The sequence below is a fragment of the Gossypium arboreum genome, chromosome 10, assembly GCF_025698485.1.
Source record: "Gossypium arboreum isolate Shixiya-1 chromosome 10, ASM2569848v2, whole genome shotgun sequence".
Taxonomy (NCBI): domain Eukaryota; kingdom Viridiplantae; phylum Streptophyta; class Magnoliopsida; order Malvales; family Malvaceae; genus Gossypium; species Gossypium arboreum.
Window position 1 is genome coordinate 35,178,448 of NC_069079.1, and position 18,721 is coordinate 35,197,168.

At 32.3% G+C, this 18,721-nt stretch overlaps 2 protein-coding genes across 2 annotated transcripts; both read left to right on the forward strand.

The window, feature by feature from the left end:
- The first annotated feature begins 7,491 nt into the window (after nucleotides 1-7,491).
- Nucleotides 7,492-12,959, forward strand: LOC108489062 (T-complex protein 1 subunit alpha). Its single transcript, XM_017793315.2, has 17 exons — nucleotides 7,492-7,778; nucleotides 7,885-7,949; nucleotides 8,138-8,227; nucleotides 8,325-8,411; nucleotides 8,532-8,591; nucleotides 8,693-8,743; nucleotides 8,910-9,005; nucleotides 9,337-9,402; nucleotides 9,531-9,748; nucleotides 9,943-10,039; nucleotides 10,129-10,215; nucleotides 11,090-11,224; nucleotides 11,481-11,585; nucleotides 11,894-12,022; nucleotides 12,142-12,245; nucleotides 12,360-12,450; nucleotides 12,543-12,959. The coding sequence occupies exons 1-17, from the start codon at nucleotides 7,706-7,708 to the stop codon at nucleotides 12,624-12,626; spliced, it is 1,638 nt and encodes a 545-aa protein (XP_017648804.1). The 5' UTR covers nucleotides 7,492-7,705; the 3' UTR covers nucleotides 12,627-12,959.
- Nucleotides 12,960-13,939: 980 nt separating this feature from the next.
- LOC108488238 (disease resistance protein RGA2-like) lies at nucleotides 13,940-18,166 on the forward strand. Its single transcript, XM_053020122.1, is given in 2 exon segments — nucleotides 13,940-15,098; nucleotides 15,100-18,166. Coding segments are annotated over 2 exon segments (3,606 nt in total). The 5' UTR covers nucleotides 13,940-14,207; the 3' UTR covers nucleotides 17,815-18,166.
- Nucleotides 18,167-18,721: the final 555 nt, after the last annotated feature.

Genomic DNA, 18,721 nt, shown 5'->3' on the forward strand with positions numbered 1-18,721 from the left:
TTAGTTTTGTTATTTGAAATTAATTTAATAGATGGTGAAGATAATAAATTATGTGGAGGGAGATAGTGTTTTAGCATTGAAAGCTACTTTGAATAGCGAGCTCACTTTGACATTTTATGAACATTGTGTAAAAGATTTTAATGTCGGCAATAGACCAACAATTTATCTAAACTCAAAAAGATGGAAAAATGCTATTGTTGTTTTTTTTAAACTAAGAACACAAAAAAATTATAAAAAACCACAATTGAAAAATAAGTGATATACATTAAAAAGAGAATGGAGATCATGGAATGAGTTGCTTCAGTAGTTTACTCGTCTAGGATAGTGTCCATTTAAGAAGACTATTAATGCTACAAAAAAATGGAGGGCAAAAAAAAAATACAAGTTAGTATTACCTATATTAAAACTTAATGTGTTGGATTCATTGAAATAAATAAGTTACACGGTAGAAAATGTCTGGTGACGTATTATGTATGAAACCTTCGATTCGAATGAATTTAAAAAGAAAGGAATTAAATTAAGATCAAATGTGTTAATATGGTAAATATTAATTAAATCATGATCAAATGAGTTAATATGGCAAATGTTTGGTAACATAGTGGCTATTGGAGAATATGTATGAACACCTTTGTATTGGTAGATGCTACACCCATCGAGGGATCTAATGATTCAAATAAACATGATATCAAAAATGAGGATATTCATAATCTTGAGGTAGCTATAAACCCTTCTCCTGAAACTTCTACTTGACGCAAACGAGTGCTCAGGATTTGTACAAGATAAAGATAAAAAAAAATCAAAATTCAATTAGAAGATCAATAGAAAAGATATTAACTACTCAAATTGAAAAGTTATGTGAGAGTATGACTACTCAAAAGAAGTTTGTGAATGAAACTGTTTTTATTCATTCTCAATACATTGTTTTAAATTTTAAATGAAATAGATGCATTACATACTTCGGAAGATGAAATTTCAAAAAAGACAATATTTTTTTTTGTCACCAAAATATTTCAAGTCCTGGTAAAACGAGAGATGTTTCTAAATTTAGATCCAAATATTAGGACTTGGTGGCTTCAATGTGAGTATGAAGAACAAATTGGTAATGCACATTTTTTATCATTGCTAGCAACATCTTCATATGATTTTTAACATTTTCAAACACCACCTTCATCACAAGATCTTTAAGGTTATTAATGTGATATAGTTATGCTCATTATGTCTTTGAAAAGCTTGTTACGGTATTTTGAATTTTTATTTACTAAATTACTGTATGATACTTAATGTGTTTTTATATTCTTATTTTAAACTTAATGCGTAATTCTATCGTATAATAATTCTTATGCATGATGATATAATATAATGTTGTGTATGTTGAAGTATTTTTATTAAAGTTTTTTTTTCTGTTGGTATGAAATGCCATAAAATATACTCTTTTTTTTATTTGTTTACTTTTAAAAGTTATGGATGATTTAACAATATGTACAAGTGTTTTATATTGATTATGATAATATAGAACTAAACTAAGAAGATTAACAAAGAATAGCCACAATTATTACACAAGCCAAGCAAAATATTCATCATGAATTGGAAAAGAATGAAGTGACTAGTTTATTGGTACATCATAAAACTTGTTTCTCAACAACCTTGTATAGATTCAAATTATACAAGTAAAAAATGGGTGGATGAAGTATTAAATAGGCATGATAGTTGTTGCATGAATAGTTTTAAGATGCTAAAACATACATTTTACTACATATTACATTACTTACAAATAAATTATGGCTTAAAGCATGGGAAGATATCTACAATGGAGAAGTCAGCAATAACCTTATATATTATTGGAAATAGAGAGTCAAATTGGAATGCAAGAACGCAATTTCAACGGTCTGGCAAAATTTTTAGTTAGATTGTTACTGATATTTTGCATATATTTTCTCAAACGGGAATAGATATGATCAAACTTACTAAAGGTCAATATGAGGAAGTACCAAATCATATTCGACATGATACAAAATATTAGCCTCACATTAAGGTAATTTTTACATAATTTATATATAATTTTTATAAATTTATTATTGATTTTAATCATATTATTTATATTTTTATAAGATTTTATTGGGGTTGTAAATGAAATACATATAAAAGCATGCATTTCACCCTCTCAACAAATACCTCATATTGGAAGAAAGGTGAATCAATACAAAATATTATGGTAGTTTATGGCTTTAACATGTGTTTATTTTCTGGTTGAGAAAAAACGTGTTATAGTATTTTTTTCCAAGCACTTAAAGGTAGTACTTGAATTTTCCACACTCCCAACTAGGTTAATTTTTTTTTCATTAAGAATACTTAAAAACAAATTTAAATTTTTATAATTTTATACTTTTTTTATTTTGTAGAAAAAGATTGTTTTATGGATTTAACATATCCACATCTGACTTGTTTTCTAGGGCCATATATGTAATACCCTCTACCCGTATTCATTGCCGGAATAGGGTACGAAGTATTACCGGAGTTTACGATTTTTTTTATATGCAATATAGCCCCTTTATAAATATCTAACCTTCCCTGCAATATTAAATCGAGACCAATCCACATCAACCAAACCAATTCAACATATTTTCAAGATAAATTCATGCATATTTATATGATAACGTCATCACATACCCAAAACCAGGTTTGTTAACCATACTAATGGCTAACTTTACATCATTTCACGTTAACATTTACTTTATTAGCTTATATATGCCATTGATTTTCAAAATAAAGTTTCTTTATATACCGAAATCCTGAGGTTGATAGTGTGATGTGTCTCCGACCAAATTTGACTTCCGAGCTCTTAACACTACAAAACAGGGGAAAATGAAACAGGGTAAGCACTTTGTGCTTAGTAAGCCTATGTAACAAGAATTATACTTACCTAATATTTTCAATACAATACAATAAACATTCATATATCCATTCAATGCATTATTACCCTAACATGCACAAACTCAACATTCAAGTTAGTACAACAATTTCCATGTACCAATAATATATACTATGATTGATGAGCTCATTAATACCATGATTTCCATTTCCTTATATTTTTTTTTCATATTTATCCCGTTGAATTTCTTGGAATTTTCGATGGATTTTCAGAGGTACACTTTTAGTGTACATTTCCGGGTCCGTCAATTCATATTCATGTGCGCACATTTCCATTTCAGAGAGCACACTCTTGAAAACCTCATCCTTATAGCGGGATTACCAGTCCAGGCTAAATCCCCTGTAATATAAACTCATAGAGTATTTTCGGGATTACCATCGAGCTAAATCCCTATAACGACAATTACTCTAATAAGCTTGGATCTAAATTACAGTCCAAAGCTAAATTGAGACTCGATTCGGATTACCCGTCCGGCTAAATCCATTTTACACATATTCTTCGGAGGGCTATATCAGATAGGATCACCCGTCCGGCTAGATCCTTTTACCGTCAATTCCTTTTCGAGATCCATCGAAATTTCCTTTTATTCAACCGGGATTTCTTCCTCTTTTATCAAATATATCAATGTTTCATAAATTTTCATAAAATGAACTTTCAAATCATATTCACATCAATAACATACATTTCAAGCGTTTAAGAATATAATTCAAGTTACATGAACTTACCTTGATACTTGTTCGTGTACAAAAATCTACTAATCCTGAACTTTTTCCTTTCCTCGATCTAGCTTCGTATTTGAATCTTCTGGATTTTGAGCAAAAATTATGGAATACCAGCTTAGAGAACCCTCCTATGGCGTTTTTAGCTGCTGGAATTGAAGAGAAATGAAGAGAAATTTTCCTATTTAGTCCTAGTTTTATTTAGTTAATTTTGCAATATTCCAATTTTGCCCTTAATTTATCAATTTTCCTGCTGATTTCATGCCCTTGCCGTCCAGCCCAAATAAATTTTGGGTCTAATTGCCTTTTAAATCCTCTCTCATTGGACACTTAAGTTATTTAATCATCCCATCCACTTTTACACCTTTTACAATTTAGTCCTTTTCATTTAATTAACTATCCAAACATTAAAATTTCCTAACGAAATTTTAATACCACATTACTAACATTTCATAAATATTTATAAAATTATTTTCGACTCGGTTTTACGAGATAGAGGTCCCGATATCTTATTTTACCCAATTTCTTCAATAATTTCTTTTTCTAACTAACCACTAAACCGGTAAAATTTTTCTATCAATATTTTCATACGATTTTCCTATCATATCAATTTTCATGCAAAAATATTGAAATAAATTTCTCCTTAAATCGGATTTGTGATTATGAAACCACTATTCCGATAACATTGAATTTAAGCCATTACAATATAAGGGAGTATGATATCATTTACTTAATTTTCGTCGAGATATAAAAAAAATAAAATTTTAATCTTGCACATTTTTTATTGCGCTTTATGATTGAATAAACATTTGAAGTGTGGACAAAAAAACGACCGATATTATAAATTATTCAATCGAAAAGTAAGTTTAAATTGTTAATGTAACAATAGTTTTGCATAACTACATGTGGAAGCATGCGGAATCAAGTGATAAATATTTAGAAGAATTTAAAAATTATGCTTGACATGTCAACTTCTAAAAATTATTTTGATCAAGGTGAACCGAAATTTTCTAATAATGAAGGTGACATTAACATTACAATGTTAAGAGAAATCATTGTTACTAGACTAATAAATTAGCCTTTTAAAAAACTTTGTATCTTAATCTAATTCTCAATATTAATGAAACTTTATATATTTTATAAACATAGAGGAAAAATATAGTTGGCTAATAAATGCAGCATAAAAATTATTTTCAGGTTAAAATTGAATTTTTATATTTTTCATTTAGTAAAATAATATAAAATTAAATTAAATTTTAAAACATTTATATAAACATATAAATTATAATATTAAAATTTTATATGGTAAATATCATTGATAAATATAAGATAATGATCAATAGATTTGCATTAATGTAAATATTAATTTAAATAAAAATAGTTATATGAATAATAAAAATATTTTATACACTTTTTAATAATAATTTATGATAATAATTTTATTTTAAAGCTTTTAATATATTATTTTTAATTTCATCGCCCATTCAAAAGAGTCTTAAAAATTCGAATTTATTCCAAAAGCCTGAGATGAAGTCCACCTCCACTTATTCCATTTAGTTATTGGTTGAAAAATATATTTTTATTATAACCCATACATTATTACACGTACTTGTTAATCAATTCACAAAGAAGTAACGCAAATGAATTTATCTCAAAGGTTTTTTTTCATGCAGTTGTAACTCCATTTATTTTGTATAACTTGCTGCAAGGTGAAATTTTTTTCTTAAGGCAGCACCCCAAAATTTCAAAGATGTTACAAATACACTTGCATGGAAGAAATAAATGATATGAAGGCCTAAAATTAGAATAACTGAATTGTTCCATATCGAGTAAAAGTTTTGCATAATCTGGCAAATCTTTGACCGTAAACCTTCCTCAAAAACAAATATATAAATCTTAGTTTGCATAATTCTAAATGGATTCATGATCTACATCAATCTTTAATATCATCTAATTCGAGTGGACATCAGCTCTAATTAAACGGTATTATGTTCAATGTTTAAGGTAACTTCGATGATTTAGTTGATGACTGAAGATCAATTACAAGTTCAAATATTCTAACATTATGATATAAACAATATAACGCAAAATCATTGACTTCAAAACCTATTAAATATAACTTTTAAGAGTGTATATTTTTATATCGACACCAATTAAAAAAATCCTAAATATAACTTTATCCGTCTTAATACTTATTTGTCAGGGATTGTTACACTAAAATAATACTTATTTAAAAAAATAACTTTACCATGATATTATAATACACAGAAAAATACTTATTTATCAGGAATTGTTACATCATCATCGACAAATCATGATCTCCAAACTATTGATATACTTTTTATATTTAAAAATCAGAATTTACGGTATTTCTTTTTTTAATTTTATTACTTTAAATAAAATAATTATGCAAAATAATCGGTGCGTTAAAAAAATTGTTTTTTTTTCTAATGGATTGCACAGTCAACAATCCACGTAATGAGTTTACCATGTTGACGAAAGTGAATCTTCATTTGTCAGAAACCTTGGTCTTTGTATAGCTCCACTATCGCCATGGAACCCATTTTCCCCTTCTCCAGTGTCATCTCTGTCTGACCCCATTCCACCTACAACTTCCGATAGAAAGTCTAGGAAGGTTTTCACAGGCGCCATTATTGGCATTTACCAAGCTTTCATCATTCTCCTTAAGAAAATACTCTATTGCAGAATTAGCTTACCTTCCATATCGCATCAAGTTCTTTTGTTTTCTTCCGGAACCAATATAAGAATTCCAATTATATATCATCCATGTTTTCACCATGGGAAGAAATATGAGCACTGCACTATTCCCGTGGGTTTGGGGCGGCAATGTAGTGCATTTAGTTTACTTTTTGTCTCACGCTACAATATTACTATAATATCTAATTTCACCGCTATCGCTATTTTTACACTAATCGCAGATAAACCCACCACTTATTTAAACTCACCCTTAGCTTCTCCTTTACTTGCTCTATTACGTTGAACCTCTGTTTTGCTAGTGCTTTTGATACTGTTTTTAGGTTTTAGAAATGTCCCAAATCTCCTAGAAATTTGTTGTTAAAAGTTGCTTTTGTTTTTTATAGGTATTTTTCTACAGTTATATTATTATTATTATTATCAGACAACACTTTCCTAATCCTAACTTAAGCCATAGGGCATAGACAATTCATTCAAAGTATATGTCCTTTTTCATTCAGAGACTTGTTTGAATGATGCTTTTAGATTGTTTTCTTAACGAAAATGATGAAAGTTTAAAATTATAATGTGAATGTGAATATCAATATTTATTATTAGTATTAAATTTTTTTGGCAACCTGTATTACTGTAGTGTATATATATGATTTGATAATTTACTATTTTGAAAAAAACATATTTTAGCAATTTAAAAATTTTCAGAATTTTATTATTATTATTATTTGTTATAAAATTTAAATTTTAATATATTTTTGATTTCTAGAAACTATTTTAAATTTTGATAATTTTTCCGAGAATAATTAATTTACTCATTTTGATATTTACACTAATTTACTTTCAAGATTATTCAATTTTTCGAGTTTAAAATATTTACTCAAATTAAATTAAAAAATATTACTTATTTTAATTAATTAAAAAATCAAATAAATTAAATAACTTCATTCTATTATCTCAAAATTAAAAAATTAAGTTGTTCCTGCAAGAAAGTAAAATTTGAACTTAGAAGGGGGATTTAGGTAAGGAAAAGAATTTCGAGCTACGGGCTTTCTCTAAGGCTAATTCTTTGGACATTGGGCCTTGAAAAATGAGAGCTTAGGTAATTATATTGGGTCGTTAACACACGACGCCGTTTAACAACATTTAACAATATCAAAACATTGTAGTAGAAAGTGTAGAACCCTAACGATTTGAACATTCTCGACTCACTCTTCCCACTTCTTTGAAGTCTTTCTACTGCTGCAAATCCCTTTCTTCCCCTACTTCAACTTCTCCCCTCAGATCCCGATCTAGGGTTTCGCCGCCAATTATTTTTTCGCATTTCGATCGCTCTTTTTTCTTACCTTAAATGGCGATTGCAGCACAAGCTCCAGATATTCTCGGCGAGCGTCAATCTGGTCAGGATGTTCGCACTCAAAACGGTACCTTCTCTCACTCACTCACTTCCGTATATTTCCTCTTTCGTGCGTCATTTATTTACAAATGTTTATTTTCTTTTCGTTTTTCATTTGGGGGGCTTTTCGACAGTGATGGCGTGTCAAGCAGTTGCCAACATTGTTAAATCCTCACTCGGCCCGGTTGGACTCGACAAGGTATCTCCGCTAGTTTCTATTTAAATGCCGAATGAAATCGCGCTTGCTTTCGCTTTAGTTTTGTATTCATTTGCTGTTTTTAGAACAATTATTGTTAGAAATGAAGTAGTTATAGTTTTAATTTTAGTTGCGAGGTCGTGCTAGTGATGTTGCATTTGCTTTAATGTTTTATTGTTTGATTATTTCAGATGCTTGTTGATGACATTGGTGATGTAACGATTACTAATGATGGTGCTACGATCCTGAAGATGTTGGAAGTAGAGCATCCAGCTGCCAAGGTCGACAAATAGCTGGATTTTGCATGTTACTGATAAGACTTTTACTGTTGGCAAGTGACATCACCTGCTGTAATATATTTGAAATCTCCTTTGGCAGGTACTTGTAGAGTTGGCTGAGCTTCAAGATCGGGAAGTTGGTGATGGAACAACCTCTGTTGTTATTGTGGCGGCAGAATTTCTCAAGGTAATTGCATCTGTTCCTCTACAGGATTTGATCCATGCATGGAACATTCATTTTAGACTGAGTTTTCTTTTTAAGAATCTTACTTATTTGGTGATATGTGATTTTCTTGCAATTTTACAGAGAGCAAACGATCTGGTTAGGAATAAAATTCACCCAACATCTATAATTAGCGGCTTCAGAGTGAGTAACTTTATCTGTCTAGCAGAGTCACGTTTTTTTGGTTTAGAATATATCCATGTGGTAGAATCTGAACATGTTTTTGGATTCTTTTGTTTGTGCAGCTAGCAATGAGGGAAGCATGCAAATATGTGGAAGAAAAGTTGGCCGTGAAAGTAAGCATCTTATTGAGCACCGTTTGAAAAGTGATTGAATATGACCTTATATATTGTAAAGTATGAAGTTTTTAAAAATTGATTGAATTTTATTCAGTAGATATTTATTATTGCAATGTTATATAGCTTTGGTTCCTTTTATTCATCCTATGTTTTTCTTTACTAGGTTGAGAAGCTTGGGAAAGATTCTCTCGTAAACTGTGCCAAGACGAGTATGTCCTCAAAGCTCATAGCTGGTGACAGTGACTTCTTCGCTAATTTGGTATGATTATTGCCTCAGTTAAGTAATTAGATTTTTCAACTCTCCGCAATCTGGCAACTGGTTTAATCAATATATTTACCCTTTCTTTTTCCTGACCTACTTAATTCTTTTTCATAAACATTTCAAACATATATCTGTAACTTTCATTCCCCTTCCCACAGCAAGGTTTTCTGGTTTCAGCAGTAATGATTCTATAGTTTCAATTTTTACTATATCTTATTTCCTTGTTGTAGTCATCAAATGTTTTCGTTCCTATCTTTTATGAGATGCAAGGGATCAAACCTGGGTAAGGTTGTCTGTTTAGCTCGTATATTGATTTTGTTATATACAGGTTGTAGAAGCAGTTTTGGCAGTAAAGATGACCAATGCACGAGGAGAAGTCAGATACCCAATCAAGGTAGGTATTTTAAAACATTTCATATTAAAGGTCCTTGTTTGAGCTCATGCTGTGAGAGATTGTACATTGTCTTTAATTGGACCTTCATTTAGTTGTTTTATGTCATTAATTCCTTTTTCTTATTTCAGGGAATTAATGTTTTAAAAGCACATGGAAAAAGTGCCAGAGATAGCTACCTGCTGAATGGGTATGCGTTGAACACTGGCCGTGCTGCACAAGGAATGCCCTTAAGAGTTTCCCCTGCCAAGATTGCTTGTCTTGATTTTAATCTGCAGAAGACAAAAATGCAGTTAGGAGTCCAAGTCTTGGTCACCGATCCTAGGGAGCTGGAGAAAATTCGTCAAAGGTGATAAGTCATAAAGCTGTTAACTTGTTTGCAGAGTCATGTTTGCAGCTTCCCTTGGTGTTTTATTATTTTTATTTTTCTGGTCTGAAATATGTAGAAGTTCATCAGATTATCTAGAACATGCCTATGGTAAATATTAAAGCAGACATTCATATACATTAAATGTGGCACTGACGACATCTATATCTCAACAGAGAAGCTGATATGACAAAAGAACGTATTGAGAAACTTCTGAAAGCTGGAGCAAATGTTGTTCTGACTACAAAAGGGATAGATGACATGGCACTCAAGGCAAGTTTCCTTTGTATTTGTTTTTATCCAACTGCTTACTTTCTATTTTTTCTTTCATTTTCTTCCTAAAATCTTTATTGCTTCATCAGTATTTTGTGGAGGCAGGAGCTATTGCTGTGAGACGTGTCCGAAAAGAGGATATGCGCCATGTTGCTAAGGCAACTGGTGCAACCATGGTACATTCCTACTCAGCTTAGAAATGATAATTATGTCATAACCATATAAGTTTTGCATGCTTTGTGCTACGGTATAACTCATATTCATGTTCTTTCCAGTGCCGAATTGATTGATGGTTATGATTAATAATCAATCCCTTTTCTATGAAGCACCACTGTTATTAGGGCACGAGGCACGCTCTATGTGCTACCTTTAGGTGCTAAGCACAAAAAAAGAAGCTAGCTGAGTGAAGTGCAATATGTATATGTGCGCTTTTCTATGTTTTTATATGTATGGCATAAGATATATAATAAACTCTAAAGTCTGATCTATATCTACAAAACATGCAAATTTTTTATAGGTCAATATGCATGATTTTCTTGTGGTCTCTGTCTGCTGTTGAATGCTCAAATATTGAGAAGTACAAAGTTTAATTCTATCCCTTTCTTGTTAGTAAAGGAGAAATAATGAAAAAGTCAAAAATAAAATTAAGTAAAGAGAACATCAATTAGGTGGGCCGTTTCATGCCTATTGCCTTACAAAGACATGGCTAGGCACACCAGTGATGCGCTTGATAAATGGGCCTTGACCGAACAGTTCTGAGTTGCTTTTGTTGTCTGGTGCTAAGGCGCTAGGTGGAGGTGTGCCTATGTGCACTCCCTGACAATGCTGTGAAGGACTGTATTCTTCCAAAACTTAGTTGTGTTAATTTGATCTAATTGGAAGTTACTTTTCTCAGGGCTGCATCACTTGTAACTTGACTTAGTTCTTTATCTTTTTCAAATTTATTGAGAAAATAACTTTTTGATTATATTTCTCTTAACTCATAATACTTGAAATAGTCTACTAAGAGCTTTTCTTTTTTAATGTTCTTCCTCATTGATGGATATGTAGGTTTCGACATTTGCTGATATGGAGGGTGAAGAAACTTTTGATTCATCACTTCTTGGATTTGCTGATGAAGTTGTAGAGGAACGCATTGCTGATGATGATGTGGTTATGATTAAAGGGACCAAGAGCACAAGTGCGGTATGTTATTAGCAATCAAACTTAGGAATCTAATTCCTTTTATTCTTGCTGCAGTTCAATATCATTCTGATATCTATGTCTTTTCTCCTTTTATACTTTTTGTTATGTTACTGGTATTGTTGCAACCATGTTAAGCGAACATATAAGTTTTGAAGTAATGTGCGAGTTTAGTTTATTCATAGTCTCATGTTGTCTATATGCCTTTTGATTTCCAATAACTGCATGACTTGACACTTCTCTTTTCATCTTTTCCAAGGTTTCCATGATCCTCAGGGGAGCAAATGACTATATGCTTGATGAAATGGAAAGAGCTCTACATGATGCTTTATCTATTGTGAAAAGGACTCTTGAATCCAACACGGTAAACTTATTCCCACTAACAAATGATTATTTATTAGTTGCAAGATCCAACACTTACATTACTGAGAGAATTGTTCAGTTCAGCTTAGCCTGTTGTATTTTCAATTGTTAAAATCTGGACATTCCAGCGATAACATCTTTTACTGCAATGTGGGTATTTTTCACTTGCTTTGAATTCTTAGTTAAAAGAGTCTAGTGGTGTCTGTTTTTTCATTTCAGTATTCCTCTAAGTTCAAATCAATAGGCATAACGTAGTAGGTGACTATTTATGCTTCCTGCTAAGCTCCTTTTTGGTGTTTGCAATATTAGGTAGTAGCAGGTGGAGGTGCAGTTGAAGCTGCTTTATCAGTGTATTTGGAGTATCTTGCCACGACTTTAGGATCACGTGAGCAGTTGGCAATTGCAGAGTTTGCAGAAGCTCTTTTAATTATACCGAAGGTAAATTTAGTATTGGCTAGGTTGCAAGTTATGCGAATTGATATCCTTTTATTGGCTCATCTCACTTCGTGCTTTATATGAGAAGTAAATAGTTACGCAATAAAATTGATCATGCACAGGTGCTTGCAGTCAATGCTGCCAAGGATGCCACTGAATTAGTTGCGAAACTTCGGGCTTACCACCACACTGCTCAAACCAAGGCTGATAAAAAACATTTTTCAAAGTAAAACATAGACAATATTATGATAAAAAAAATTTTATTTCGATAAAAGAAAGTACTATAGATAATTGAGAGTTGTGGCACTGAATTGTGATGTTCAATCTTGTCAAATTGCAGCATGGGTTTGGACCTTTTGAATGGAACCGTTCGTAACAACTTAGAAGCTGGAGTCATTGAGCCTGCAATGAGCAAAGTGAAGATTATTCAGGTAATTGGAGTAATCAGGCTGTTTTTATTTTTGGTTTACATTATCCAACAGCGAGTTGCTAATATGGTTCCTAAAACGCTCTGTTTTACCAGTTTGCAACTGAAGCAGCCATAACGATTCTTCGAATTGATGATATGATCAAGCTTATGAAAGATGAAAGTCAGAACGAAGAGTAGGGGAGATGGGACTTCCGTTGATAAGGATGATGGTTGTAGGTTAATACAAAGGAAGGATTGGGATGCGGTTTTAAGAAAATTGAAGCAGGTTTTCATGTGTTTTTTTTTTTGTTGCTATATATCGTTTTATTGGGTTTAAAACGAATATAATGTTTGTTTTCAGCGATTAATAGACCAGCGTTCCGTTTTTTGTTGTATGCTTGTGGCACTGCATTGCGTAGTGTTTTTTTTTTTTGATGGGGATTCAAGTATTTTCCTATCAAGTTTCAATACACAGAGGAACCTTACATTATTAATAGTATGATAGAGATATATGATGAATTCATATTTAAATTTTATGAGCACAAAAGTTTCAATAAAAGTTTATTGTTAAATTTAATAATCATGTAAATGAAACGTCTACTTGGGTTTTTAATCAAGCTTTATCATTTTAAGGAAACAAAAGAAAACACAGTAGAAGATTCGATTTGTTTGGCTCACCAAGAATTGATTTGGGTTTTAGGCAAATCATTTTCTTATCTGGTTTAAATTAATTTTTATTAATTGTTTAAATTTAATGGTTTAAGGGTCAAAAATTAAATTTGCAAATTAAGTCTTTTAAGAAAGAAAGTTCATTCTATTCAGTTTTTAGTGATTCTAAAAATATCAAACAGGTCATTTTGTCATCGTTAGTTGATCGACTTGTCATCGTTAGTTGATTGACTTTACAATAATGATGTGGTATGTCATTTAAGATATTGACGTGGTATGTCATTTCAGTAAAAATATACATACATTTAAGATTAAGTAAAATTATAAAACTTTTAATTTTCTTTTAAAATTATTAAAATTACAAAAGAAAAGAAAAAAGTACCATGAAAGAATTCAAAATTACAAAAGCTTGTAAAAGTCAAACAAAAGTCATCATAGAATTCAAAATGAATAGAGTGCCATGCAGTCTTCTTAGTAGAGAGAGTTGAGAGAAAGATAAAAAGAATGAAAAGGAAAGTGAAAATATAAAGTATATATATAAGGATTATAATTCTTAATATTTTTATAAATTAGAGTATAGTATTGTATTTGATTTAGACAAATAGTTGTTCAGATTTATTTTAGATGTATATATTTATTTTATTAATTTTAAAATATTTTTATAAATTTTTATTTTTGTTAATGTGGCATGCTAGTTAACATACATAATTTTAAGTTTTTTGCAAATGTAATATATCATGTCAACATTATTGACATGTTACATACCATATCAAAGTCACTAAAATTAATAATTAAATCGGTCAATTGACGATTTACGAAGAGTTCAAATATTATCAAATAAATAATAGATTCTAATTTTTAAATAGGATAGTTCTAAATTCAACTAGAATCCATGATCCATGGCCATAGCACTAGTCTTTATCCCCGTTAAAATATCACAAAAACTTAGGTAAAAATGTGAAATGGTAGAAGCACTAACAAAATAAAATAAAATGGAAGCAGGTAGGCCATAGTCTGATTGACATTATACATGACCTGACCTCAGCCGTATCTGTATTCGTTCAGCTGATCTCCAAGCTTTTTCTCCCGTTCTTGATTGCCGATTCACAAATGGCGGAAGCTGTCATCACTGCAGCCGTAGAAGTGGCTCTATCAAAGGCCATCTCCCTCCTTGAAGACCAAGTCAACCTTGCATGGGATTTCAACGACAAGCTGAACAAGCTTCGTTCCTTACTAGTTCTCACTCGAGCTTTCTTGCAAGATGCAGAGAGGAGGCAAGTTGATGAGGCTGTCAAAGTCTGGTTGGAGCAGCTTAGGGACATCGCTTATGAGGCGGATGATGTATTGGATGAGCTTGCTTACGAACATGTCCGCCGGAAGGTGGACAACCAAATGAGTAAAAAGGCTAGGGATTTCCTTTCCCCCTCCAAAAATCACCTGGCATTTTCTCTAAAGATGGCTAAAAAGGTTGAGAATATTAGCCTTTCACTGGATGAGATTACTGATCGGGCCTCCAAATTTGGGCTCCAACAAAGACTTCAAAATACGACGGCTCCAGTATTTAGTGGAGTAGGAGGAGGCACCAACTCCTTCCTTGACTCATCACGAGTTGTTGGAAGGGAAGCTGATGTCTTAAAAGTAGTTGATCTCTTGATTAGCTCAGCCACTCACCAAAGTTTGTCAACAGTATCCATTGTAGGCATGGCAGGCTTGGGTAAAACTACTTTAGCAAAGGCAGTGTGCAATAATGGGACAATAAAGAAACATTTTAAGACAATAATGTGGGTTTGTGTAGCAGAGAACTTTGATGTCCGGAGGATTTTGTTGGAGATGTTAGAATCTCTAACTAGAAAACCCTGTGAGATCAAGAACGAGGATGTTTTACTTCGAGAAATTCAGAAGGAGTTGAAAGAAAAGACCTTCCTTCTTGTCCTCGATGATGTGTGGGATGAGGATATTAAAAACTGGTTGGACTTAAAAGGGCAGTTTGCTGGGCATGAATGGAAGTAAACAAAGTTGCATTCTGGTCACAAGTCGTAGTGAAAATGTTGCATTAGTAAGGGAATCACCTCCTTATCATCGGCATCATCTTAAGATGATGATAGATGAAGAGTGCTGGTCCATTATCAGAGAAAGAGCATTCGGAAACTCTTCAATATCTCCAGAATTGGAAGTTATTGGAAGGGATATTGCTTGTAAATGTGGAGGTGTGCCACTGGTGGCAACTGTTATAGGAGGGACGATGTGCAACACATGGTATAAAGATGAGTGGGTCTCGCTCAGGGATAGTTCTATTTGGGGTTCTTTGGAAAAGAATGAAGGTATTGTTCGTGTTCTGAAATTAAGTTTTGATCGCTTGCCTTCCTTGTATTTAAAGCAATGTTTTGCCTATTGTTCCATTTTTCCTAAAGATTTTAGGATACAAAGGGAGGAACTGATTCAGCTTTGGATGGCTGAAGGCTTTCTTCAACGATCCAAAGGAAGTTCACAACTGGCCTTTGAGGATATTGGTAATGAGTACTTCAATGACCTGTTATCAAATTCCTTATTGCAAGATGTGGAGAAGGATCTGTACGGACGTATCATAAGTTGTAAGATGCATGATTTAGTTCATGATCTTGCCCAGTCCATTTCTGATATCAAACGACAAAATGTGTTTGATGATGTGAAATTGTGGCACTCTTTGTTCTTGAATTCTAGCTTCACCTTCATTGGAAAAGACTTCAAAGGATTGCGGGTTCTTAAATTTGGCGGTGCTGATATTGTATCATTGCCAGATTCAATTGGCAAGCTAAGGCATTTGAGATACTTTGATATCTCAAGAACTCGCATACCTAGACTACCCAAGTCCTTTACTCAGCTCTACCTTCTGGAGACGTTAAGATTATTGAGCTGCGAAATGCTCAAAAAACTTCCTGAAGGAATGAAAAATTTAGTTAACTTGAGGCATTTATATATCAGTCATGGACGTCATGTTCCTATTGGGATAGGATGTCTAATTAGTCTTCAGACTTTGCCAGTATTTCATGTGGGTACAGAAAGGGGAACTGGAATTGGAGAATTGGGTTTTTTAGTTGAATTAGGAGGAGAATTGGTGATAGAGGGTCTTGAGAATGTTATAGACAAAGAAGAAGCTAGGGGAGCAAAAATGTGGGAGAAGAAGAAATTACACAAGTTGCGGTACCGGTACCGATGGGACAACCGGAAGGAAGGGTACTGTAATCATGATGAGGAAGTATTGGAAGGGTTGGAACCTCACTCAAACTTGGAAAGCTTAAGTATTGAGAGTTATAAGGGGGAGTACTATCCATCATGGCTGTTAGGGAACTTTTGTGGTGAGCCAAATACTTGTTTTCAACTCATGAATATGGTTGAGTTGAGACTATTAGATTGTAAGAATGTGAATGATCTTCCAAGTCTTGGGCAATATCCCAGTCTTAAATTTCTTGAAATAGGAGGTTTATACCGTGTGAGGTGTGTAGGAAATGAATTTTATGTGAATGTTTGTGATAAGAATAAGCCAATCATCTTATTTCCAGCATTGCAAAATTTCATCCTAAGGAATATGCCTGAAGTAGAAGAATGGTTAGAAGTGGAGCCAACGATTCCTGTGTTTCCTTCACTACTAGTGTTGGAAATTGTAGGTTGTGACCATCTGAACAGTATTCCAAGAATGAGTAGATTTTCTTCTCTTGAGACCATCATTATTCAAAACTGCGAGAAGTTAAGTTGGAGAGACAATGAACTGTTTCCCTCTAGGCTTAAAGAACTAAGAATAACAGACCGTTGGAACTTAAGGTTCATTCCAAGTGTAGAGGGTGGTATCTCTTTTCTTCAACAACTTCATGTGATGTGGTGTAAAAAATTATGTAAAATAGGAGAGGGACTGCTCACCTCCACATGTCTAACAGATGTGGACATAAGTGAATGTCCTAATTTGAGGTCTGCTCCTTTCAATGGCCAATCTCAATCTCTTTTGAGTCTTCGATTACGCAACTTTGAAGAATTACTGGAGATAGAGGGCGGATTATCTGCAAGCACAAGATTGGAAACGTTAGAGATTGCAAATTGTCCTATTATGATTTCAATTTCCAGCTTATATGGTTTCTCTTCTCTTTTAGAATTAGAGCTGAATAAATGTGAAGCATTAACAAGTCTACCATCTGGATTGTCAACTTGTACTTCTCTTTGGCGTTTGTTCATCTACAACTGCAATAATCTGGAGTCAATTCCAGAGGATGTAGGACAATTGCGTTGTTTGGAGGAATTGCGTATTTGTGATTGCCAAAGCATGAAAAGGCTCCCAGAAGAAAGCCTTGGGTGCCTCACAAGTTTGAAGAGATTAGAATTGGGTCCCTTCTCAGAAGAGCTAGAGGAATTCCCAGGTCTGGGTTCCATCCACCACCTCCACTCTTCCCTTAAAGAATTGACATTGTGGGGATGGGATAAACCATGCGCTTTGCCAAATCAACTTCAACATCTCACAGCACTTGAGCGATTATTGATTAATGACTTCAATGGACTGAAAGTTTTGCCGGAGTGGTTGGGAAATCTCTCCTCCCTTCGAGAGTTGAGTTTTGACCGTTGTAACAATTTGGAGCATGGGCCATCCAAGGAAGCCTTGCAACGCCTCTCCAATTTGCAATTGTTTCGTATACCCGATTTCCCAAGCAATTTAGGGGTGCTGACCGATTTTGCGGTTTCAGGGAAAAGGTAAAATTGTAATATAATTAGTTTATAAGGAAACACTTGCACATATGGTTCGCTGTAATGGAATAGAGTTGTAAAGGAATAAAGTTATAATCAGTAATTTAATTGTTTGGTTGAATGGAATGGAATAGAATTGTAATGATATTCTTATGTTTGGTTGCACGTTTGGTTCGCTGTAATGGAATAGAGTTGTAATAGAATAAAGCTGTAATCAATAATTCAATTATTTAGTTGAATGAAATGAAATAGAACTGTAATTATATTCTTATGTTTGGTTGCACGTTTGGTTCGCTGTAATGGAATAGAACTGTAATGGAATAAAGCTTTAATTAGTAATTCAATTGTTTAGTTGAATAGAATGGAATAGAATTGTAATGATATTCTATGTTTGGTTGAATGAAATGATTTTATAATAGTATAAGAAAAAAGCTAAAATGATCGAGTACTCTTAATGATTTTTTTAAGTACATAATTATTATTATTAAATTTTACTAAGATTATTATTAAAATGATAAATAATTTAATCATGTTTTAATATAATTATTACTAAATATAATTAAATAAAATAAAAATAAATAATTTAATTACATTTTTAATATAATTTTATTAATATATGAATTAATAAAAATCATAACATAATCTTATGAGATCATAGTTACCAAAATTACAAATATTGATCCAAAAGTAATAATTATTCTCATTTTATATATATATGAAAAATATCAAACATTTATACACCAAACAAATCCATGTTTTAACATAATTTAAAATTTAATAACATACTTAATATAATTATTTTGTATTAAATTATATTAAAATATTTCATTTACTCCTTTTAAAATAATATACTATTATTATTATTTGAATCCATTGCTTCTCAAGTTATGGTCATTATAGTTGACACACAACAAATA

What these genes read in the sequence shown, in the direction of transcription:
- LOC108489062 (XM_017793315.2), top strand. Translation starts at nt 7,706, where the DNA reads ATGGCGATTGCAGCACAAGCTCCAGATATTCTCGGCGAGCGTCAATCT. An exon ending in GCCCGGTTGGACTCGACAAG is followed by an intron (nt 7,950 to 8,137) that starts GTATCTCCGCTA and finishes TGATTATTTCAG; the next exon opens with ATGCTTGTTGATGACATTGG. An exon ending in CTATAATTAGCGGCTTCAGA is followed by an intron (nt 8,592 to 8,692) that starts GTGAGTAACTTT and finishes TTGTTTGTGCAG; the next exon opens with CTAGCAATGAGGGAAGCATG.